At 47.9% G+C, this 24,196-nt stretch overlaps 1 protein-coding gene across 2 annotated transcripts in view; it reads right to left on the reverse strand.

Annotated features, from left to right (window-relative positions):
* Esyt3 (extended synaptotagmin-like protein 3) overlaps positions 1–18,395 on the reverse strand; it is a 50,197-nt gene extending 31,802 nt beyond the window's left edge. Inside the window, exons 1-2 of one of the 2 annotated variants that reach the window (XM_006511221.4) lie at positions 18,321–18,395; positions 16,287–17,390 (exon numbers count right to left, since the gene is read on the reverse strand). In XM_006511221.4, coding sequence (XP_006511284.1) covers positions 16,287–16,625 — 339 coding nt within the window. In that variant the 5' untranslated portion in view covers positions 16,626–17,390; positions 18,321–18,395. Of the gene's footprint in view, positions 1–16,286; positions 17,391–18,320 lie in introns of those variants that run through there. The other variant, NM_177775.3, reaches the window with a different exon arrangement.
* Positions 18,396–24,196: the final 5,801 nt, after the last annotated feature.

Here is a 24,196-nt window from a genome sequence, read left to right on the forward strand (position 1 = left end):
TCTTCCTTTCTAGCTGCCCGTGCCTCCCACATTTCCTGGGCTTTACCTTATCAGCCAGCGCCTACCTTTGATAAGCAGCAGTGGGGGAAAATAAATCTAGTGTCTCTGCCTGGGTTCAAGGAAAGGCTTTCGGGTCAGCTCATGTCAAAGTAGGGGAGAACTCTCCCAATCTCCTGTGTGCTTTCATTACACAAGGGCATTTTGGATATCTTAACAGTGTCTATTGTCTACTGAGATAACCTTGACCTTTCATAGTTACCCCATGAGTGTCTCCGCTAAAGTGGCCAAGTGTTTTAAACAGAGCCGGCTCTCACTCAACAAGAGGGGACCGTGCGTGATGCTGGAAACCTAGCCATCCACCCGGGACTGTGAAGTCCTGGATCTTGGAGGAGAACCAGTGACTGCGACTTAACTAAACCAGCATAAACCTTAACTACGTTCTAAATATTTGTCCCGATACCCACAGGAAAGTGTAATCCTTACCCTTCATCAGGGAAACTTCTCCCCACCACAGATGGAGACCATTACAGGAGAGTACAAGCAGCCAACAGATACAGCTACAAAACAACCCCTGCACCTAAGGCTCAGGGGTCATTTGCAGAAGAGAGAGCAGGGACAGACAGTAACAGCCAGAGGATCAAAGCCCATCCCACCCCACCCGTGTGTGTGTGTGTGTGTGTGTGTGTGTGTGTGTGTGTGTGTGTGCGCGCGCACGCGCGCGCATTCATGTAAAAGCCAGAGGTCAATACCTCAATCATGCTCCATCTTAAATTTCACGATGGGGTCTCTCATTGAACCTGAAGCTCACCAGTTCAGCTGGATCGTGGGTTCTGTTCCCAGCACCCACACAGTGGCTCACAACCGTCCCTAACTCCAGTTCTAGGGACTCTGATGCCCTCTTCTGACCTCCCTGGGCACCAAGCACACACATGGTGTGCATACACGTGTGTTGACAAAACACACACAAAATAAAATGAATAAACCAAGTAAGAAAAAATGCATACATTTTTAAGATTTCTATAGCTCTCTACTGCTGTTTAATATTATTTCTTTATGGCATGAACCAAGATGGAAACTACTGATAATCCTGCAGTGGGCTGGTACACAAGTTAACTTCTGTGACCGCTCCAAAGGTGACTTGTTAATTAGGTCTCACTAATGCGTTCTGCATTGTGTTTATTTGTTGCTTGATCAGCTGTTCTCAGAGAAGGACAGGGGAGGATTTCCAAGCCCATCCACTTCCCTGTGGCCATTGCCAGCTTCGACTTCTTGTGAAATCCATTTGCCGGTGATGGCATCTAATTAGCACCCTGTGCAAGCATGATCACCCTTTACGGCCTTCAGACTTGTGTTAAACTCCATGTTGTCTAATGTGACAGCTGCTAGTTAAGTCTTCTCTTGTTGCCAGGTTGCTCAGTTGTGGCTTTTTCTATGCCATTTTCAACATTTTTTAAAAATGATTTTGAATCGTTTGTATGTGTGAGTGTGTGCATGCTTGTGCGTGTGCGCATATGGAATAGGTATACCTAAGTGCAGAGTCTGAGGAGGCCAGAAGAGAGCTGTGGGTACAGGCCCATGTTGTGGGCACTCAACACAGATGCTGGGAGCTGAGCTCAGGGCCTCTGTATAAACAGTAACTTCTCTTAACTGTGGGACCCTCTCTCCTGCCCTCAACAATTTGGTCTTCATAAGTTTTCCTTTTATTAGTTTATGAAAAAAAAAATAAGTTTGGGACTGGGTGGCGATGGCAGTTTGTAAAGACACCTGCTGCTGAGGCCTGATGATCCGAATTCATTCCCTAAAACTCATGGTAGAAGGAGAGAACCAACTCGCCCGAGTTATTTTTTGCTTCCACATGTTTACATACACAGAGAGAGAGAGAGAGAGAGAGAGAGACAGAGACAGAGACAGAGACAGAGAGACAGAGAGAGACAGACATACAGATAGACAGAAAGCTAGACAGCACAAAAATAAGAAAATAAAATAGAAAGTTTAGAGTCTTTACAAACCAACCAGGTCCCATTATGATATTTTAAACCGCCCTTTATCTCTCTCCCTGCTTCTTCCCGTCCCTCCTTCCCCCATGCCCCCTCCTCCCCTGTGCTCTCACCCCCACCCCCCGAGAACCTCCTTTCCACTTTCATGTCATGTGCAGCTTTTATGCCTCGCCCCTTTCTTAACCCTCCTGCTCCTCTCTCATGGTCTCCTGTTGAGTTCCATAGTCTGCAGCCATGCTCACATCCCCTTCGTTTGCATAAACAGGAACACTAAGTGTTAGGATCCACTCACCAGAGAACATGTGATTTTTGTCTAAGACTTGGTCTCCTTATTTAATACCTTCCAATCTCACCTATTTTCCTGAAATTATTACAATTCAATTTTTCTTAATAGCAGAGTAAAATCCCACTGTGTATATACACCACTGTTATGTTATTGATCCATCTGTCATAGGCTAGACATCGAGGCTGGGTCCATTCCTTCGCTACTGTGAATACTGCAGCAATAACTGGGATGTGCAGCTGTGTCTATGGTGGCACACAGACCCTTTGGGTATCCACCGAGGAGCAGTGTAGCTGGGTCAGATGGTTATTCTAGTCTTAAGTTTTGGAGGAAGCTCCCTGATTTCTCTAGTGTATACTCCACACTAGTGTATACTCCTGCCAGCAGTAGATAATGAGGCCCGTATCCTACACGCTGGCCAGCATTTGCTATTTGTTTTTGTGATCATAGCCATTCTGACGTGGGTAAGATGGAATCTCAAAATGGTTTTGATTTGCATTTCCCTGATGACTAAGGATGCTGAACATATTCGCTGGCCTTTTTGTGTTTCTTCTCTCGGGAACGGTCTGTTCATTTCATTAGCCTGAATATTAACCGGCAGTTTTGTGTTTTTGATGAACTTTTGCAGTTCTTTACCTATGATAGGTTATCAATCCTGCCTGGGGTATTAGCTGGTACAGACTTCACTCATTCTGTGGGCTGTTTCCCCTGCTGATACTTTCTCTTGCTGTGCAGAAACATTTTAACTTTGAGTGGTTACATTTGTTGGTTCTTGTGCTGTTGGGAGTCTCATTCAGAAAGTTCTTGCCTAGACCTACAACTTCTTCCACTGTAATCCCTTTGTTCGCCTCTAGCAGTTTCAGAGTTTGGGGTTTTTTAAAGTCTCTGCTGTGTCTTTGGTTGATTTTGAGCATCGTGCGAGACTCTGGATGGTTATCCAGCATCCCTGCACATTTGTTGAATACCACTCTCCTTTTCCCCTCAGTGTATGCTTTCTTAATTTTTAGATTTATTCATTTTATTCTACATGAATTTGCCTACATGCGTGTGTACATAGTGTGCATACATGTAAGTTACCTGCATGCGTGTGTGCATAGTGTACATGCTTGGCATGGTACTTGCAGCTGATGGCTCCCTGGCGTTTCCTAAGTAGAGTTCCTTCACCAGAAGACAGACTCAGCTCTCTCCTGCCAGAAACCCATTAGACTAAAGATAGGACCGAGCTCTAAGCCTGGGTCAGCAGGACTGACCTGGAATGTGGGCAAGATCAGGGTTCCCCAGATGGAGGAGTCTTTGAACCCAGTTGTGATCAGCCGTCGTAAAGCTGGCTCTCCTAGGCAGCTGATGGCAAGATGCCTACAGAGCTGATGGAGGCGGGCTAGCCAGGAAGTGGAGCACTACCAGCCTGAGTGCTTGGGTCACCATGGAAACAGAAAGCAGGGAGCCATAGCCCAAGCTTAAGAGCCATTGAGCATACTCTTGCCGTGTTTAGAGGCAGCAGAACCTAACAGGAAAACATCCCTTACCTGGGGCCTTTTCACAGCAAGAGTTTGATTGGCATCTCCCCTGAGCTTACTGAAGCACCAGGATAGTCTGAAGAGACATGGGGTTTTAGTTTTCATCCTTATCTAACTGTGTGTGTGTGTGTGTGTGTGTGTGTGTGTGTGTGTGTGTGCTCATGAGCCTATGAAACCACAGAAAAATGATAACATGTATTATCTTTCTGTTACACTCACATAAAATTCCCAAGTTTCGGAGGAGCAGAGAGGGCAGCAAAGGAAGATAGAGGGTGGCTCAACCCGGGACAGAGACCCTCGACCACAGAGCTTCTGTTCCAGTGTTCCAGGAAGAGGAGTCTCTGGGATCTTCCTGGAAGTGGTTCTCAGACATTTACAGAAAATCAAAGCAGGAAACTTCCGGGGATGTTCTTTAAGCTGGGGGCTTTCTCTTAGGCCCTCAGGGGTTCTGATTCCAGAAGGCTGGCCTCCACACGCCCAATCCCACCCCAGGCATGGTTCTGATCTTGGTGGTAGGTGGGGAAGAACAAGGAGGCCTCGCTTTCCTGATTGAGGGTGTTGGGGGAGTCTTCTCAGACTCAGGAGGAGGCAGTTCCTCTTTGGCCTCTGGCCTTGCTTCCAAAGTCACTGCCTGGATGTCAGCTCTCCTGGGTGACATAGCAGTCACTAAATGTTTGCCCTCTGGGCCTTAGCTCTTCCTTTACAGGGACCTTCTAGGAAGAGCTAGAAGGCAAACTCTGGGTATGATTGCTGTGACTTTGCTTGCCCTACCAGACCTGCCTCTGCAATGGAGAGTGTAGCCAATGGTCTTTGGCCTCAGGTTAATTTCTGCTCTGTTCATATACATGGTCCAGGGATACAGGAAGTAAGGCTACCTCTAAGTGTGTTAGGGCTCTGGCCAGCTTCATCCCCAAAGAAATTGTACACTATCCCAAACCATGCACCACAGACAAGACTGTGTCTTTCAAAACAGGCCTGGTACATGGCCCAACTCCCAGGGCCATTCCTGGGGCACATGTAGAAGCCAGAAAGTCAAAGGACAACTTGGGGGAGTCAGTTCTCTCCAACATATGAGTCCTGGGAATCAAATTCATGCTGTCAAGCTCGGCAGCATATGCCTGACAACAGGCTGATAATTTTACCAGTGACATTTGACTAGAGGTAATGAGAGTTTGAGGAGAAAAACCTGAGCAAACTCAGGTTCAAATCAAATCCTCAAGCAGACAGAGTCTATCTTAGACACTGTACCCATCTTTAGGTGGAGATGTCTAAAACCTACTTAATACAACCTTTGGGGACAGTGATTCCAAAGCAGTGAGGAAATAGAGCCCAGAGTGACTATAAAGTCCCATCTTGAAGGATCTAGTTTGAGTGTCTGAGTCTCTATGGAGGCTTGGACCACTGGACCCTCTCAGGAGGAGGCAGGATGCTGGATGAGGCATCACTTAAAGAGTCTTCCTGTCTCTAGGTGGATTCTGCTTCCTTCCTCTCATAGGGTTGATAACTCCTCCTATGAAACAGTATAGATAGGTCTAGGCATGCATGCACATGCATGCACATGTGCGCGTGTGTGCATGCACACACACATACACACACACACACACACACACACTTACTTGCTTGCTGGCTCAAACCAATGCTGCTACCCCCATGTCAAGGTGAGATGAGACAAGACCCACATATTTTGGGTACTATGCAGAGAAGTTTTGCAAAAGCTAGCCACTGGTCCTCATGCTGCCGCGACTGGGACTGGAGACCACACAGCGGGGGCTGATCCAGAGCTTTTTCGGGAGATCAGTCCCCCGATTTCCCTCACTTTTCTCAGGGGGAGGCACGGCCCCTAACTTTCCCCCTTTTTGTTACCAGGAGGCAAATATTTAGTCATGAAAACTCCCATTTTTACTTTTCGTTTTGAGACAGATCTCATTAAACAATCCAGGCTAGACTCAAACTTGCTGCCCTCTTTCCTCACCCTCTTGAATCTGGAGACTACAGGCGTGTGACACACCTGGCTGACAACTACTTTTAAATTGACCCCTTTCTGCTTTAAATTACCCTGCTAAACATGCTCTCAGAAAAATAATTGCTCTGCCAACCTGTCTGGCCCTATCCTGTAATCCGCAAGCTCTTAATAACACACCCAGCTAGCAAACTGGTCTAAACCAGCTGGAACTGAACAGAAAGTTCAGCTGGAACTCCAATAGTGGCCATCAATGACCTGATCGATGCCCAGCAGCCTGCTAAGGATAAGGACTCAGAACTGTCCACAAAGTAGGTTTTCTCAGATGTGATGTGCACGTGTTATGTTTGTGCATGTGTGTGCGTGGGTATATATACATATGTATGTGGACCAGAAATCAACACTGGATACCTACCCTATTTTTTTTAACCTTTTTGTTTTTTAGTATTTAATTTATGTACATGAAAGTGTGTGTGTGTGTGTGTGTGTGTGTGTGTGTGCACATGCATGCCTAAATGCTTATATGTACAAAGTATGCAGCAGGCCCAATGGAGGTCAGACGAGGCATTGAGTCCCTTGGAACTAGAGTTGCAGATGGAGTGAGCTGCCATGTGTGTGCTGGTCACCAAATTAGGGTCTTCTTCAAGAGCAGTCAGTACTCTTAACCACTGAGCCATCTCTCCAGCCCCCACCTTATTTTCTGAGGCAAGGTCTCTCACTCGACCTGGGGCTCACCATTTGACAAGCCTGGCTACCGAGTGAGTTTCAGAGGTCTACCGTTCTATACCCCAGCAATGAGGTAACAGACATACGAGTGGCCACACTCAGTTTTTATGTGGGTCTGAGTTCAGGTTCTCATGCTTGTAAAGGAAGCACTAACCACTGGGCCATCTTCCCAGCCCCTGAGCGGGTATTCCAGGAGACCTTAGTGATAGTGTAAGCTGCCAGAAAGGTCGGTGAGCTAGACAGGTTTGACAATACCTAGAGGTTAAAATCATTATCTTCTTGCTCATCAGACTAATAAAGGCCTGAAAATAATAGCCACTGAGGCTGGTGAGTGGACAATGACCTGGACAAAAGTCTCTTTAAATGTTCGTAAGCTTGAAGTAGAGCTAGTGTCAAACTGTCTTCTACATATTTACCTTTCTACCCGTACATTAGTAAGACTTTCACCCCTCATCAGAGAAACTTCTTGCAGTGAAGAGCAGTTAAAGAGCAGAGACTTACAACTGGTCCGAGTGTTGAGAGTAAGGGGAATGCTAACCTTTTTTTTTTTTTAGACAGGGTTTCTCTGTATAGCCCCGGCTGTCCTGGAACTCACTTTGTAGACCAGGCTGGCCTCGAACTCAGAAATCCACCTGCCTCTGCCTCCCAAGTGCTGGGATTAAAGGCGTGCACCACCACTGCCCGGTGGAGTGCTAACCTTAAGTGGGCCATCCATGCCCCCAAGATCAGGGAACATCACAGAAGAAGGGGCAAGAAGATCATACGAGTCTGCGGTTGCAGAGAACCTGCTGTGAAACAGGGTCTTTGGAGCCTGACAGAACCATTGCACTCATTGAGTGTGGAGCCCCTGTGGTTGCCTGAATAAGACCTGCGCAAGATCAAGCCAGTCAAGCTTCAGCATGGACAGGGAAGTGGTCACAAGTCCCACCCCTAGCTGAGGAGCTACTGGTGGTTGAAAGCTGCTGGAATAGGCCGTTAGTTTGCTTCAGAGTACAGCCATGCTCTACCAGTGGATGGTCCTACAACCAGACACATACAGGTGGCACTAGCATGGCACTCACATCTTATCAAAGAACCTTCTTTTTGCACTAGACTACAAGTGGGACCCACAGCCAGTCGAATGCAGAGGATAGGCTCCCATGGGGTACCTATGGGATGATCATGGGACATCTGTAACACAACCTCACACCCAAGGTTCAGGAAACACTGTAAAAGGTGGGCCAGAAAGACTGGAAGAACCTAGGGACAAGGACTGCTTCATGACAGTTTCTTCTGGTCAGGACAGGAATGTTGATCCCACATTCTCAGAAACATGGCTGCCTGCCCAAGACCCACAAAGACAATACCAATCGACAAGCAAACATGGATGCAGGAGAAGTTAACAAGGCCCCAACCTTAGACGGAGAGGTAGAGGCAGTCAATGGCCGCCAAGGAAGGGAGAGGCAGTTTTGTATTATTCTTTTTTTTTAAGAATGATATCCCAATCCCGAGGTGTTAGCCTTAAACACACACAAATAAGGGCAATATTAACTGGACTAGTAGGATATGTGTGTATAACAAAAATAAATATAGACAAAGACGTTATGCATTCAAGAGGAGGTGTTGAGCGGAGGGAGACATGGGAGGAGTTGAATGGGGAAAGAAAAGGGACGGAAAAAATGCAAAATACAGTGTGATTTTAAAGTCATCAAATAAAAACAACCATCCAGTTGGGAGGGGTGCATGTTGGCGGAAGCTGGTCAGGGAGGAGTTAAAGTAGGAAGGCGATATGAGAAAATATATTGTCCATATGTAGGAAATTCTCAAAAGAACAAGTAAAAATATGTATTTAAAATGATCAATGATCACAAGCTTTGATAGGAGTCTACACTAGGGAACTGAGGAAAAATGACTAAGGTCTATACAGCAGTTATAGTATCATTAGCTCAGAGGACTTTTATTTTTTATCTACTATTGTGTTTCCAGATTTCTAAATTTTATGTGTGTTTTACATGCAAGTATGTCTGTGCATCATGTGTGTGTCTGGTGCCTTTAGAGTTGAAAGAGGCAATTAAAGTCCCTGAAACTGGACTTACAGACAGCTGTGAGCTGCTAGGTGGGTGCTGGGAATTGAACCCAGATCTTCCAGGTGGAAGAGCAGCCAGTGCTCTTAACTGCTGAGCCATCTCTCCAGCCCAACAGGTTTTTAACTGAGGGCTGCTGTGCGCTGAGCCCCCGAGCCAGGAGCAGAGAGGACAGAAATGAAGCAGCAGCCTCGCCTTGGGAGAGCATTCAGTCTGGAGGAAAGTCAGATGCACAGTAGAGTCAGCTCAGGTGCAGAAGTGGTAAGTGCTCTGCGGGAGCCTGAGCCCAAGGAGCTGCCCTGAGAGGAAGATGTAGGAGACTCAGACTGGATGATCAGAGGGAGAAACTCCAGGCAGACCTAGGAACTTAGCTGGCCATATGGGGAAACTATGAAAATACACCGTCAGTAGTAAAGAAACAGTCAAGTAACTGACCGTACAGTTACATCATAGAAAGCTGTTACTAGTGTTCTCAGAGAACGTTTTAGTAGGCTAAGGCTATACAAACGATAATGATGCTGGAGAGGTGGCTCTGCAGTTAAGAGCACGGGCTGCGCTTGCAGAGAACCCACATGGTGGCTCACAACTACTATAGCTGTAGTACCGGGGGTTCTGACACACTCTCTGGTCTGCAAGGGTATCATCAGGCATGCATATGATGTGCACACATACATGCAAGCAAACATTCATGCCCATAAAATAGAAGTGAATCTTCTTTTAAAAGAATATTAAAAAGTAAGGAATGGTAATAAGTTGCTTTGGCTTTTAACGTTCACATACGGTCCGTGCACAGAAGTGTCCTCAAATAGAACCCTGTGTGGAGGACCTGTGGGCCTTCCAAGTCTACTTTTGTACCTTCTGTCCAAGGGGGGGGTACATTTACATTCATAGATCAGAGAGGCAGGTTTTGAACTAGTTTATAACCATATATTAAAAAGAAAACCCAACAATAACAAATGAAGAGGGAATATTCTAAAAGGTGTTCAATGTCCTTAGCCACTGGGAAAGGCAAATTAAAGCTACTTCAGTTGAGATGACTGTCATCAAGAAAACAAGTGACAAATGCTGGCACAGGAGGATGTGGGGAAAGAGGAAACCTTATTCGCTGCTGTCGGGATGTAAACTTGTGCGGCTACTATGGAAACCAGTGTGGGGGCGGGGGGACTCCTAGTGATGTGAGACACCTGTACCTCTCTTTGGCCTACACCACAAGGACTCCAAGTTGGCAGACCTAGAAACCCTTTGCACATCTGTTTACTGCTGCACTGTTCACAACAGCTGGGAACTGGAATTAGCAAGAAGAACAGACAGCAAAAACATGGTCCAAATGTGTATGCACAGCCATAAAGACAGACAAAATCAAGGCCTTTGCAGGAAAATAGTGGAAAGCACTGTGCTACGTGAAACAAGTCAGAATCAGACAACTACCACGGCTTCCTTCACATGTGCGGTCTAGACTTAAAATTACACATAGGGCATATGTACACGTATGGATTTGCATATGTAGTCATGAAACCAGAAAGGGGATCGTGGGGGGAGGGATATGAAGGGAGTTGTTAGGGGGTGGGAAGGAGAAAAGAGGGAGGATAATAGAATACACGTAATGTGAAGGGGTACCAGGGGAGGTAAGGGAACCAATGAGAGGGGAGTAGGATACCATGGGGTGGGGGAGCAGCAGGGGGAGGGGCATCAGAGAGGGAGAGGGACAGTGGGGGGACAACGATGAGAATAAAGTTTAATGGCATACATATATGAGAAGGCCACAGTGTATTTGTACTGGCTAGTTTTGTGTGTCAACTTGACACAGGCTGGAGTTATCACAGAGAAAGGAGCTTCAGTTGGGGAAATGCCTCCATGAAATCCAGCTGTAAGGCATTTTCTCAATTAGTGATCAAGGGGGAAAGGCCCCTTGTGCGTGGTGCCATCTCTGGAACTGGTAGTCTTGGTTCTATAAGAGAGCAGGCTGAGCAAGCCAGGGGAAGCAAGCCAGTAAATAACATCCCTCCATGGCCTGTGCATCAGCTCCTGCTTCCGGATCTGCTTGAGTTCCAGTCTTAACTTTCTTTGGTGATGAACAGCAGTATGGAAGTGTAAGCTGAATAAACTCTTTCCTCCCCAAGTGCTTTTTGGTCATGATGTTTGTGCAGGAATAGAAACCCTGACTAAGACAGTATTCTAACCTTCACATTTTGAAAAAAATTAAAAACTTGAAGGGGAATTTTTTTAATTAAAAATAAACGCATGCAAAGGGACAGGTGGCAGATTATGGGATTTTGAAATGGTCCAGAGCGGTTCCTTGGTTTCAAGGATACATGACACATAGTTATAAGTAGGGTAGGAGTGGCCTTGTCTTCCTGCAGAGTGTGTAAGACCTGTGAGACTAGAGAGAGTCAAGTCTCATATAGTCAGTTGGAGCACAGGGTGTGTCAAAAAAATGTTGCTTTGTTCCTATAACAGGTCGAATTGGGGTGCAGGATGGGTCAACCTGCCTCGGTATTTATCAAGGAGGAGGAAGAAAAGGAAGTCCTGCTTCCAGTACCTATGAGCAGCTCTGTACTGAGACTCTATGTTCCCAGAGATTAGGAAGCCCTGGGGCTCAGCGGGGGGGAGGAGGGGGAGATGCTAGAGTTTGGATATGAAGTGTCCCACGCAAAGGTTTAGTCTCCAGTGGCTGCGTTCAGAGGCTGGGCTTTCAGGAAGTGGCTGGATCACCAGGGATCTGACATCATGAACCGATTAGTCCCTGGTAGAGTCACAGCTCAATGACATTGCTGGGAGATGAGGGAAACATGAGGAAGTGGGACCTGGCTGGAGGAAACAGATCACTGGAGGCATGAGTTGAAGCTTATGTATTGTCCCACCCCTTCCTCTCCACGTGCATAGTCTATGTCATACTCAGCTCACATTGCCAAAATGGACTCCCTAACCTTTAGCCTGAATTTTGTGGATCTGGCCAACTTTGGCCAGAAATCACTGGGCTAGTGAGACCCATCAATCAATACTTCCTCTAGAAACGGTTCCTCTAAAGGTATTTGGCAAAGTGTTAAAACTATCACAGAAAGGCAGGCTAGGGTCCCCAGCCCCTGTTCACCAACCAATACAGTTAGATTGTGATCCTCATGTTGTGACCCTTAACAATTCTTCACGAGGACGCTCATACCTCCCTAAGTCACCAGGGACATTGCCACAGAAGTGCCACCTCTGCTTGCTTCAGAGGTGCTCGACAAGAGGAAGCTAGCTAGCAATTGGCTTCCATTCCTTTCTGTCCAGCGGGGAGGGGCCTGCAATACGGGAGGGCAGTGCTTGTCCCCACCCACAACACTAATCTGCATCTACCATGTGACCTCCAGGTCACTCAGGCCTTTGCTTATAGGAGAGGTTGCTCCAGATACTCCATAAGCATGAATCAGAACTTCTAAATGAAGCCATAGGCAATCTCGGGTGAATTTTAATTTTGTGAGATATTGTTCTAGAATCTGCATCACTTACCAAACCTGTGGAAAGTTTTGGGTCAAGTCTCCCATCCTTCCCAGAGTCCTCAACTTCACATCATAGTACCTCTGCTTCTAGGAAGGTTTCCTGGGCTGCTGTCTGCTTTAGATCCCGCCCAGAAGCTGCGCAATATCTTGGACCTCTGACATGTCTTGGAAGAGACTGTTCTCTCGGGCCTTTGTGCCCACTCTGCTCCATGGTTCCTCGAGGGCAGAGGCCACGGGACACTCATGTCTGTGGCTCATCCTGCAGAACCATGTCTCACACATTGCAAGCCCTCTATAAATGTTTGGTGACTGAGCAGAGGATGAACACACAGATGCCTAAAATCCCTGTGCTGGGCTTGGAGGAAAAGGACACCTACGCTCTGTCATACTTATTGCCCAACCCCGTTCTAGAACACTGTAAGTCCATGAAGCATCACCAAGACATGGGACCGAAACACAGAGGAAATGACTTGGCCTCCTCTTCTTTCCTAAGGCTAGGCTCAACTCCAAATTAACTTGTATGACACTTAGAGCTGAGAGCACCTCAAGATACGAAATTCTCCTTGGTCCCACATGGCCATCAACTGCTTTGATGGTCCAGCATCAAACTTTGTGAATTCATTTGAGAGTGTGCAGGCTCACTGCATTAACTTGCTCTAATTAACAGAACCATCAGTGAGGACAGACCAGGAGTCGTGGGCTCTAGAAGGGCTGCTGTGTCCTCCCACAGTAAGAACGGCTAGCAGGGATGAGGACTAGGGACAGGCCTCCACACAGCTATCATTTTGAGTGAGTGGGTCACCTCCCTGGCTCTTAGGTCGGCATCCCCAGTCACGTGGAGAGTAAGAAAGAAAGGTTAGGGAATATGTCTTGGGTGGGATAGGGTGAAAGCAGAGAAAAGCCGACTTCGGTTGGTTCATGGCTAGAAGGATTCTCCAGATGAGCTTCCCCCACCAATTCATTATTTTCAGAGAGGTGCAGAGGCCCTGAACCTGGTCTACCCTGGCAAATGCTCAGGGATGCTCCTGTATACCTCTTCTCATCGGCACCACCCTCCAGCAGTCCCCCAAGGGTTAACTGTCCCCAACAAGGCTGCCAGTTGATTGCTATCAGCTGGCAGTAACATGCTGGGCTAGGCTCGGAACCACAGGCAGACAGACTGCCAATGTCTCCCACAGTTCTTTCCACTGTCTACCCTGCCTCCGGCTATTTGCCTACCAACTGGCTCTCATCCCTCATACTCCCCATCAGATCAGGAGCCAGGGAAGGCAGTCACCCGTCTTCACTCTTCACCAAGGCAGAGCCAAAGTAAACACCTGATAAATAGGGTATTATTATCATCAGTGAATGGCTCACTGGATGTCCTGGAAATGGGCAGACCGGTGAAGGCCCACACTTATGCTAAGGAGGTGGCTGGGGCAGGGACGCAACAGATGCTGACCCCATGGACAGTCTCAAAATCAGAGCAAGAAGGTCCCACTCTGACAGCCAGGAGGTGAATACTCACTATGATTCTGAAGCCAGCATCCCGGAAACCACAGAGCAAGCCCTGCAAGAGCCAGGCAGAATGAGGTTTCCCAGAGGCTCTCTGTGCACCTCTCCCACCTGCTCCACTCTCCGTGGTCAGCCAGCTCCAGAAAGATACCTGTGCTACTGGGACACTTGTTCATTAGTTTAACACTGGGAAAAGGTCCTCAGGAGGCTTAGAAAACTGAAGATCATAAAGCAACAACTTTTACTGGACACCCACTGGTGATTGGCTCTGAACAAGTGCTTTGGTTTGTTGGTTTTGTTTTGTTTTGTTTTGTTGTTGAGACAGGGCCTCGTGTGTCCTAGTATGGCCTCAAATTTGCTGTGTAGTTAAAGCTGGCCTCGAACTCCTGACCCCCTTGCCTCTATTTCTAGAACCCTCAAACTCTTACAGGCATTGTCTCACTCTGAACTTGGGGTTTTCAGATATCCGACGCATTACAGCCAGCACATGGAAGCAGGGCTTCAGGGTTAAGCCAATCGGGTCAAGGGCTCTCTCCTTTTCGTGTTAACCTCCACACTGCGGGCAGGACTCCCTCACTCCTTGGGTTTGTAAGTCGTATGTGTTCCTACTCAGAGGTAGGAACAGTGAGCAGTGAGCAGGACATTCAACCACGAGTGTCCCAGCTTTCCTACCTCGTCCTGCATGAGACTGGTCGAAAGGCCACATTTGCACCAAGCTGTGCATCCTTCCCAAGGGTTCATGGGAAAGTAACCTCTCTAGATTTGTTTCTGAGGAGCCCCAGGCGTTCTGTCAGCCAGCTCTCTACACCAGGAAGTACCCTAGAAGACCCCTAGGCTCCACCCTCACTCTGCAGGCCACAGGCAGCTATAATCCCTCTCCAGCAGCTCATCTCCTGCCACGCCCACTACTGCCAGGTTCAGTAATTTTCTCAGCTGGGTTCTCTACCCCTTTCATTCCCAGCTCCTCCCCTTCTGTAGGGTCTTTTGAAATCTTGCACCTTCTGCCCCAGTGCTTGCCCTCTCTCGGCCCTGGCCATCAACCCTGACCATGTCAGACAGGCTAAGCACACACCACGTCCCAGAGTTCCCAGTCCATTCCTCTTGGCTGTGTTCACAAGCCTCTCTAGGTCCACAGAGCCTGGCCTAGCATCACCACCTTAATCCCAAAGCTTACTTAGGAGCTGGTCCGGAGAGTCAGCAACCACAGCAGCTAAGAGTCTGGAAAACCTAGGCTGAGGTAAGACCCTCTTGAGGGCAGATGACTGTGGCCCTGATGTGAAAATCAGTAAGGTGTCCACTGTAAGCCTCTGACCCCCTGATTAGAACCTAAGCAAGTTCCTGGGTCTAATTTCCCCAGGACCTCCATGACAATTACCAATCATGCACCCTTCTCCCACCTGAGGCTGGCATCCCTGAGAGATACCATCCTCCTGTGTGTTCCATGGCCAGCTGGATCAGACCTGTACCCATCTCTTCCACTCTAGGAACAGTACCCACTAAAGTTCCACCGTGTGTATCCTTATCCACAAGCGTTTGGCCCCCTCGACCCAAATACATATACTCCTGTCTACAAAGCTTTCCTGCTGAGTCACACATTAGTGCTATGGGATAAACCGAACCTTCTCTCCCAAAATGCACGTGTTCTGTGTCCCAGAACCTCAGAATGTGACTGCATTAGAGAACATCTTGACAGATCTAAGTTTAAATAAGCTCATTAGAATGGATTTGAATGCCTTGATACTCTTGTATGCAAAATAAACACTTGGGCACAGGTACACAGAGGGAAGTCAGAAGTCAGCCGCGGGCAGAAGAGAGAGAGAGATAGCAGACTCAGAATGGACCCCTAGATATGGTGATCTTGAACTAATCACCTACAGGATACTAAGTTTCTGTTGTCCAAACCACCACATCTGTGGTACTTTGCTGCAATGGCCTTAACAAACTACATACAGGCAAGACTTAATTTCCAAATGAGATTAATAAGCCATGCTAACGTTCTCTTCTCAATCACAGACAGGTGTGATGCTCATAGATTCAGCTGCGTTTTAGAGTTCAGGCCACACGCAAAACATTCAAGCCAGCCGAAATTAGGAGTCTGGGGGGGCCTCCGCATATCTCCCCTGGGAGTCTGAGATACAAGATACTCAGGGAAGCAGAAGCCTCCAGCTCCAGGGGGCAGATCTGTCACACACTAACCCTCTGAAACGGACTCCTTTGGTCAATGTTTGCGAAACATCCAATCCTAAACGTCCTTGTTCCCCACCCGAGGAATTAAGCTGGGGGTACAGATTTTGTTTTTACGTGAACCAGGTGGGGTTCTCAGGACCAGATGCATTTGAGAAACCATAGCCATGCCAACCGCCACCAGGAAGCGGGTTTGTCTCTGGACTACGAGTGTGCACACGGCCCGCTCAAGCCCATGGCATAAGAAGGGAGAGGACAGTGGTCCACGCAGTATCCCGGCTTGCTCTGCGGAGCACTCCTGCCAGCTCTCGGCTGAAGGCGACCAGAGCCCTGTGCTCCTGTCACTGCTGTATGTGTCTATATACGTGTCACGCCCTTCGCTAGTTCTTAAATCAACAGGCGGGTGGAAGAAGCGCCCTGTTTCCTACGCGAGCAACTTTGCGGAGTCCTGGACGCCCAGTTTTGATCCTGGGTGTGTCCCACCTCCGACTCTTCTCTGAAGCCCGGCCCTTGCGTGAAGACCCGGGAGTACGCCCCAGCTCCCCCCTCGGAAACCCACAGCCCTCCGCCGGGCCCGGCTTACCCAGGCTGGCAAATGCTGGCCCCGCAGCTCACGGCTGATGAACTCGCGCTCGTGCTCCAGGAATTCGAAGGCGGCCTCCAAGCGCCCCAGCTTCCCGCGGCGGTTCCGGCGCCACCACATCCAGAGCAGGGCGCCAAGCAGCAGCCAGGTGACGCTGAGCCCCAGGTAGCCCGCCAGGTAGACCGGTGCCAGGTAGAAAAGGACGCGCGCCACGAAGCTGTAGAGCTCGGGCAGTAGCTGGCCCGACAGGCGCGGTCCGGGGTCCCGCGAGCGCTGGCCTCTCTCCGGGACGTCAGGACCGCCGGGCGCGCTCGGGGCGCAGGGCTCCTCCGGCTGCATCTCGCTGTCGCCGGCTTGTCCTCTCTAGAAGCTTCACCCCAGCTCAGGTTGGTGCACCCCCTATGCCGGCGCACATCTGTCCTCAAGGCACGAGGACTCCGCAGCCGCGCAGCTCCTGCTCCGCCAGCCTCTCCAAGCTCTGAGCTCGGGTTCTACCAGCTCCGGACTGCGGAGTCTGGGCATAAGGCCAGAGGGGTGGAGCTCTGGCAGGCAGGGAAATCCGGAAGTCTCCGCCACCAGGGGCGTGCCCAGGTGAAAAGGGGCGGGGTCAACCCGATGAGGCCTTGAGGGCATCCTGGGATCCCACTGTCTGGCATAAATGTCAACAGAAGGGGTGCAGTTGTCATTTGGGGTGAGCTAAGCGTTACTCTTCACATCAACCCAACACGGGTAAACATCACCTAAAACCTGTTCCTTACACACAGTATCATCTGGACTTTTTGCGGGGTGTCCTAGGCCAGCACTGCGTTGGATCTGACCCAAAGTCTGGGACCACTCCCAGCTGGTCCTTAAAGCCTTGCTTTTCTCTCTTAAACTATTTGTTACTTAAGCCATCTGGACCCAGCTCCCAGCACAGTCAAACTGAGCTTAGGGACCATTCTCTACCCCACCCCCACTCCCATCCTCAGCGTCATTTTAAAAACCCTGTCTGCAGGGGAGTTGGTCAGTGCCTTTCCTTTCTGGGACTGGGAGCGTCCAGGAAACCGGCCATCTTCACTCATAGTCATTTACTCTCTCTTGGTGCACCCAGAGAGGGCAAGCGACCTGCGAATGGAAAAAGAAAGAGGAAGCCAGCCTTGAGGTGCTTCGGAATCTATGAGCCTTCTGCTTTCGTGTCGCCCAGGCCGAACGATCAGACCAAGAGAAGCAAGGCTCCGTAAATTCAGACAGTGACTCACCTTGCGGATGGCACAGATTGTAGGCGCCTATACAGGAGATCACAGAAATGGACGGATGGTGAGACAGAGTCAAGAGGAGAACAGGCCTGATTTGGGGTAATTTCATTCTCTTTCCACAATCGTTGAAAGGCTTAGCCCCATGAACAATCAAAAGATGAGTGTGTTCTCTTTCTTGCACCCTTCCCCGCTTCCTATCTCTTCCTCTGGATAAAATTACTTGCTGCAAGGGGTTGGAGAGATGGCTCCTCGGCTAGAACTCTTACTGCTCAAGCAGAGGACACTAATTCAGGTCCCAGCACATACAAGAGGCTCGCCAAGTTCAAATAACTCCAGCTCCAGGGGATGGTCTTGGATACCACATTCATACATATAATTTTAAATTAAGAATAAATCTCCAAAAACTTATTTATCAGAGTAAGGTTTTACAACAATGGGAATGCTGCCGGAGGTCAGAATACCTGAATCTCCTTCCTCTGCTCTTGGTCATCTTCTTCTCAGGCTACCCTGGGATATCAACCACAAAGCCCCTCCTTCCAAGTGCCTTTGAAGAGTCCGCTGCATTCAAATCTTACTAAAGTTTCTGAGAAGTCCTACAGACAAAGGCTGGTAAACAGAATTTAACCCTATGTTGCTCTAATGATTCCCTATGGAACCCATTCCTCAAGACATTTCTCTCTTGATTGGCGCAGCTCAACAGAAGCTAACAGGCTTCTGAGGCTATGTGTCAGGGACCCAGAGCTGTCTCCAGCAAGGCGAGGCAGAAGGAACACTTGGGATACACAGATCGAGATATTACCTGTCAGGGCTCTGCTCCTCACCCGAGTAGAATGTTGTCCCTTCCCGCCACTGTGCAGCCCTGCAGGAACAGGTCCTGGTTAGACTGCCAAGCTCCCGGGGAGAGGTCATCCCTTTGTCTTTCGCGCTCACAGGCCCACACCTCCTTACCACCTGACTCAATGTGTTTGCACAGAGTGTGGAAGATGCACACGTGAGGGAGAGTTGCAAAGACAGTGGCTGGCTGTGAGTGCAATGTTCAATGTCCAACGTGAGACCCGTGACATCCTTTGGGACTTTATTGCCCCAGCGGGATTGTTCTCTCTGTTCCCAGACACACCAAGTTTGTTCAACATCAAAGCTTTCAGGTTCCTCTCTGCAGAATGGCCTCCTCCTTAGTCTTCCATAGAGTACAGTAGAGGTGAGGATGTTACTCGATGTTTTCCATTCTACCAAACCCTGTTTATAACAACAAACTGCTTTCCTAAGTTAACTGTAAGAGACTATTGAGAATATGGCATTAAAATCTTATACACACACACACACTTGAGGTCATGTTCGAGCTGAGAATGTAGCTGCTATCCCGTCTCCTCACCAGGATCTAGTTACAATGTTCCATGAAGGCTGTCTGGGGATTGGCTGCAGCACACTCCAGGCGGAAGCCTGCCTTCCAGGACTTGTGCTGCACCCATTTGAGAGATCATCACACCACACATCTGCTCTGCAGAGAATGGCAGCTTCAATGGTGACTGGCTACTGTCACACTTGAACCACAGCCTCCTAGTGGCTAAAGTCCTAAGCCTTGTTGAGGGAGAATGCTCACAGCATTTATGTAAAAACCTGGGCGCAAGCAGCAAATATCTATAACCCCACCATTGGGGGTGGGCAGACACAGGTAAGTAAACCCAGCCAGCCTAGCCAAAATCATGTTTCAGGTTCATCGAGAGAGCCTGTCTAAAATAAATTTTTTTAAAAATCCAAAAAACAAATAAATAAAATACAGTGAAAGTGCAGGGTAAGGTAGCACACCTGATTTGTACAGTGAGTTCTGAACCATCAGAGAGACACATCGAGACCCCATACATACATACATACATACATACATACATACTATATAAGAAAGATGCAAATTCATGAAGGAAAACAACCAAGCTGGACCTTTTGCTTCCACAAACACAGAGACAGACAGACAGACAGATGCACCGGCACATACACACTCACACAAACAACTACACACTACACACATGCACACAAACAAACAACTACACACCACACACTAAACACACACACACAGAGGAAATCTGTGCATAGAGATACAGAGGAAATGATGGAAGGGAAGCTACATAAAGACTAAAGTAGAAACTGGACTGATGTAGCTACAAACCAAGGGATGGATGCTGGCAGCCAGCAGAAGATAAGAAAAATCAAAGAAAGAGGCTCTGGTTTCAGGCTACCAGGGTCTTAAAACAATATGTAAGACGCCTAAATTATGTAACTTTGTAACATGATCCTCTGAAAAGTGCACAGCCAGTTACCAACTGCCAGGAACTGGTCCAGGCATAGGAGAGTCTAAATGAACAGGATGGAGAAGATGCTGTCTCTAACAGATGACCCTCGGTAAAGGCGGGCAAGGAAAAGGACAGCAAGGGCAGTGGTGTAAGATAGACAAGCAGCAGCAGAGGCTGCTTCAGCCAGCGTGACTTGGAATCGGTTCCTCTTGGAGCTGGGATTTGAGTTGAGCATTAAATACAAAAGATGAGTAAACACACACAAACAATTCTACCATTCTAAAACCCTCAAATCATCTCTCTTTTGGACACAAAGATAAGTAGTCACTGTTAGGTACATGTCATTACCTTTGCATTCCACATGTGGCCTACCTCACTGTCAGACCTGAGTGTGACACACCTTCATGGCTCAGTCACTCTGGGGTACCGGCTTGACTCTGGAGTGGACTGGAGAAGAGCAGTCTGCACTTGAAGGGTCAAATCAAAGCTCAGGCGCTTCTGGACTCTGGGACTATGGAAAGGATCTGTGATTCTTGGCCGTTCCACTTCCACATCCTTAAGATGGAAATTATTAGAAGGTCTGAGTCATCGGGTGGCTGTGTGGGACGAGTCAGCCACGCTGTACGTAAAGCACACTCGGTGTACCGGCCCAGCTGAGCAAGGTGCCAGGGGGAGATTTCCTTTTGTGTGTATTGTTTGATTTTAAAACAGGAATGCATTTATGCACAAATTTCACAAGTTCTCAATTGAGTTAAAATGCACAAAATACAATATTTCCCCATTTAACCATTTTTGCCTGTTTTCCTTGAGATAGTTTTCTGCAGCTCTCTGTCCGACCTTAAACTTCCCTCGTAGCTGAAGATGAATTTGAATTCCTGGTCCTCTCACTTCTGCCTCCCATGGCCGGATTACAGGAGTACATCACCACAACCAGCATGTGCTGTGCTTGTGGGAGGGGGCAGTGGGCGTCAAACCTAGGCCTGTGTGTGCGAGACCCTCAGCCTCAGCCTTTACATGGCTTTACCCGGTGTGCAGGGCATTTGTGCTATGGTACAGTCATAAGCAGCATCCAATCTCCACCATCTCTTTATCTTGCAAACCTAAAACTTTGTACCCATTATAAAAATGAATCTTCATCTAGCCCCTTGGCCAGCTCCTGGTGTTAGGCACTCTCTGTCTTTAGGATTCTCACTGGGCCAGCAGCCACACAGGGCATGATTTCTCCTGTAACTGTCGTGTTTTGGTTAGTTTAGAGTTCGTTCATACGGTATTGCATGTCCAGACATCCCTGATACCCTGTTTTGTGTTTTGAGATGGGGTTTGATTATATATAGCCCAGGCTGCCTAAACCTCCTGGATTTAAGACATCCTCCTGCCTCAGGTATCTGAATAGCTGGGACTCCAAGCAAGCACAACTACACTCACTCAACTTGTCTCTCCTTCCTGTTGTTGTTGTTGTTGTTGTTGTTGTTGTTGTTGTTGTTGTTATTTTCTGGGCTTTCTCTTGAAGGCAAATAGTTTCAGTAAGCTAGTTATAGCATTGGCTTCTCAACCCACTTGCCTAGCTAATGTAAATTTGTTCTAGTATCTTCAATTCGGGGCCTAAAAGAACTAACTGTTGAGTTTCTTCTTGTAGCTAGACGCACACCTGCTTTCAATCAGCAGCCCCAGTGACCAGCAGAGAATCTCTGTCCAGGGTCCTGTCACACACGGGTGTCTGAGGAGGGTCTTTCCACTTCACGCTCTCTAGGTTTCTTTGTGTTTGCTGGTCTGAGCTGGTTACACAGCTGAAGGTTGCTCCTCAGATCCCTGCAGAGCTGTTAGGATACATGATTCGGTCCCGTAGAGCCTCCCAACACTGCAGACGCCAGTGTGGTTAGTTGTGTCCTGTGGGGGAGATCTTCGGACTCTCAGGTAATCCACAGGGACACTGAGACTTCTCTCCATGGGGCGTGGGGGTGCTCCCTGTCACTACCATCACCAAGTGGTGAGTGATAGCATGGGGGAATCTGCACACTGCCTCCGCAGGGCAAGGGCCAAGTAAGAAATGCGAAGCCTCTGTCTTCAGTGCTCTTCTGTCAGCTATCAGGTGGCCCATTCTGCCCAACTCTACACGGGCAAAAAGTTCTACTTCCGGCCACAGGACCCAACCTGGTGAGCCTATATTTCACGTTCAATTGCTTTGATGGGCATAAGATGTGAAGATTTTCTTTTTATAAAATCAGTTATGCTTTCCTGTGGGACCACAATGGCCCAGGGTTACAGAAAAGAAAGGTCAAAGGATACCTCAAACACGAGATCAGCAGGAGTTGGCTACCGCCCCCTTCCAACCTGGCGCCATAAAGCTGGCTTCCCCAGCCCGGCGTGGTGGCGCACGCCTTTAATCCCAGCACTCAGGAGGCAGAGGCAGGCGGATTTCTGAGTTCCAGGCCAGCCTGGTCTACAAAGTGAGCTCCAGGACAGCCAGGGCTATACAGAGAAACCCTGTCTCGAAAACAAAAAACAAAAAACAAACAAACAAACAAAAAAAGCTGGCTTCCCCACCGTCGATCCTAGTGACAACCTATTACCCTGACAGTTATCAGGCGTCACTACTTCTTTGACCCTATTAAGCCCTCACTCTCCGCCACACACACACACACCCTACAGTCCTGGAGTATGTAGATGGAGCATCTTTCAACACCCCTGCCCTAGCCGGTGGTGCACAGCCACACGAATCTGGTTCCAGAGACCCTGGCCACCTCCCCAAGGGCATACACACTCCTTTCTACCCCTAACAAACAAACGAATACTCTGAAGCTGTTCCCAGGCGTGTTTATTGCCTGTGCATTCATCGCCGACCAAGATCCTGCAACTGCACTGCACTGCCACAGGCTAAGCTTCCCTCCCTCCAGTCCAGCTCGGTGCACAAGGGCCTGGCTACCCCAAAGGAAGAAGCAGGCATGGGCAGCACTATCCAAATTAGCTATTTTCAAGGAACGTTTAAACCTGCCTGAATTAAATGTACTGGCACGCATGTGACGGTACTAGTGTTTCTTCTTATGTCTGTGGGACCTGCACTAATACTTGTTTTATAGACTTGTAGATTCATTGTGATATCTTCCTTTGTCTCCTTTATCAGACTCACTGAAGGCTTTCCAAACAACCACATTTTGATACCTCTCCTCAATTGCATGTCTCTTTATGATTTGATCGCACTGGCTTCTATTTTATTTTTTACTCTTTCTTTCTTTGGTTGAGGTTTCTTTGATAGTTTTTCCTTTTGCTAGTTTCTTGAGATAGAACTGGAAATCATCTTAACCTATCTTCTCTAAAGACATTTGCATCTAGAATGCTAGTCCTCATTTTTAAAAAAATGACAGTTTTTCTTTTTTAAGATGTATTTAATTTATTTATATATAGCCATCTTCAGACACACCAGAATAGGGTACCAAATCCCATTACAGATGGCTGTGAGCCACCATGTGGTTGCTGGGATTTGAACTCAGGATCTTTGGAAGAGCAGTCAGTCCTCTTAACCGCTGAGTCATCTCTCCAGCCATCTCTAGTCATCCTTCTAAGCATAGCTACAGTCACATCCTACAAGACTGTAACACAACAAATTGATAACATGTATCAATATTATATTATATAGCCCAAAAATCACAATCTCAGCACCCAGGAAGCTGAGGACCCTATATAAAAGTGTTACATAAGCTTTATTACATATTTGTTTATTATATTAGTAAGTATACACCAATAATAAAGTATATATTGGTCAACCTTTACCAGTTTTAACATCTTTACACTCAACAAACATAAGCCCAGATACAAGGCATACGAATCAATCCAGCAAGTCACATATAGAACTCATGCTCAGAGGTAAGTACTCTTCAGGGTTCTTTTTAAAATTTAAACCTTCATCTATTATTCTTGTCTGGGTGATATGTACGTAGATGTGGGGTGCCGTGTGCTGAGTTTTGTCAACTTAACACAACCTAGGAAAAGGGAACTTCAGCTGAGGAGTTGCCTCCATCAGATTGGCCTGTGGGCATATCTATAAGGGCATTCTCTTGATTGCTGATTGATGTGAGGGTGCAGCCCTCTATGGGTGACGATGCCCCTGGGCAGGTGGTCCTGGGTGGTATAAGAAAGCACACTGAGCAAACCAGTAAGCAGCTTGCATCAGACATGAATTCCCTCCTATAACTCCAAGCAGACAATGTTTGCTTGCCCGCGACAGTCATACCATTACTGTACCAATGGAGCTAGCTCTCCGGGCAGGTCGGTAAGTAGAGCACAGGATCCACAGCCAGGAAAAGAGTATAGGTGACTTTTCTTCCCCTGAAGACTGTACAGCACCTTCGGGCACTGTGAGTGTTAGTCACCAAGCAGGAAGCCTCCTGTTCAG

Source organism: Mus musculus, chromosome 9 (assembly GCF_000001635.26).
Source record: "Mus musculus strain C57BL/6J chromosome 9, GRCm38.p6 C57BL/6J".
In the NCBI taxonomy this organism is placed as follows: Eukaryota; Metazoa; Chordata; class Mammalia; order Rodentia; family Muridae; genus Mus; species Mus musculus.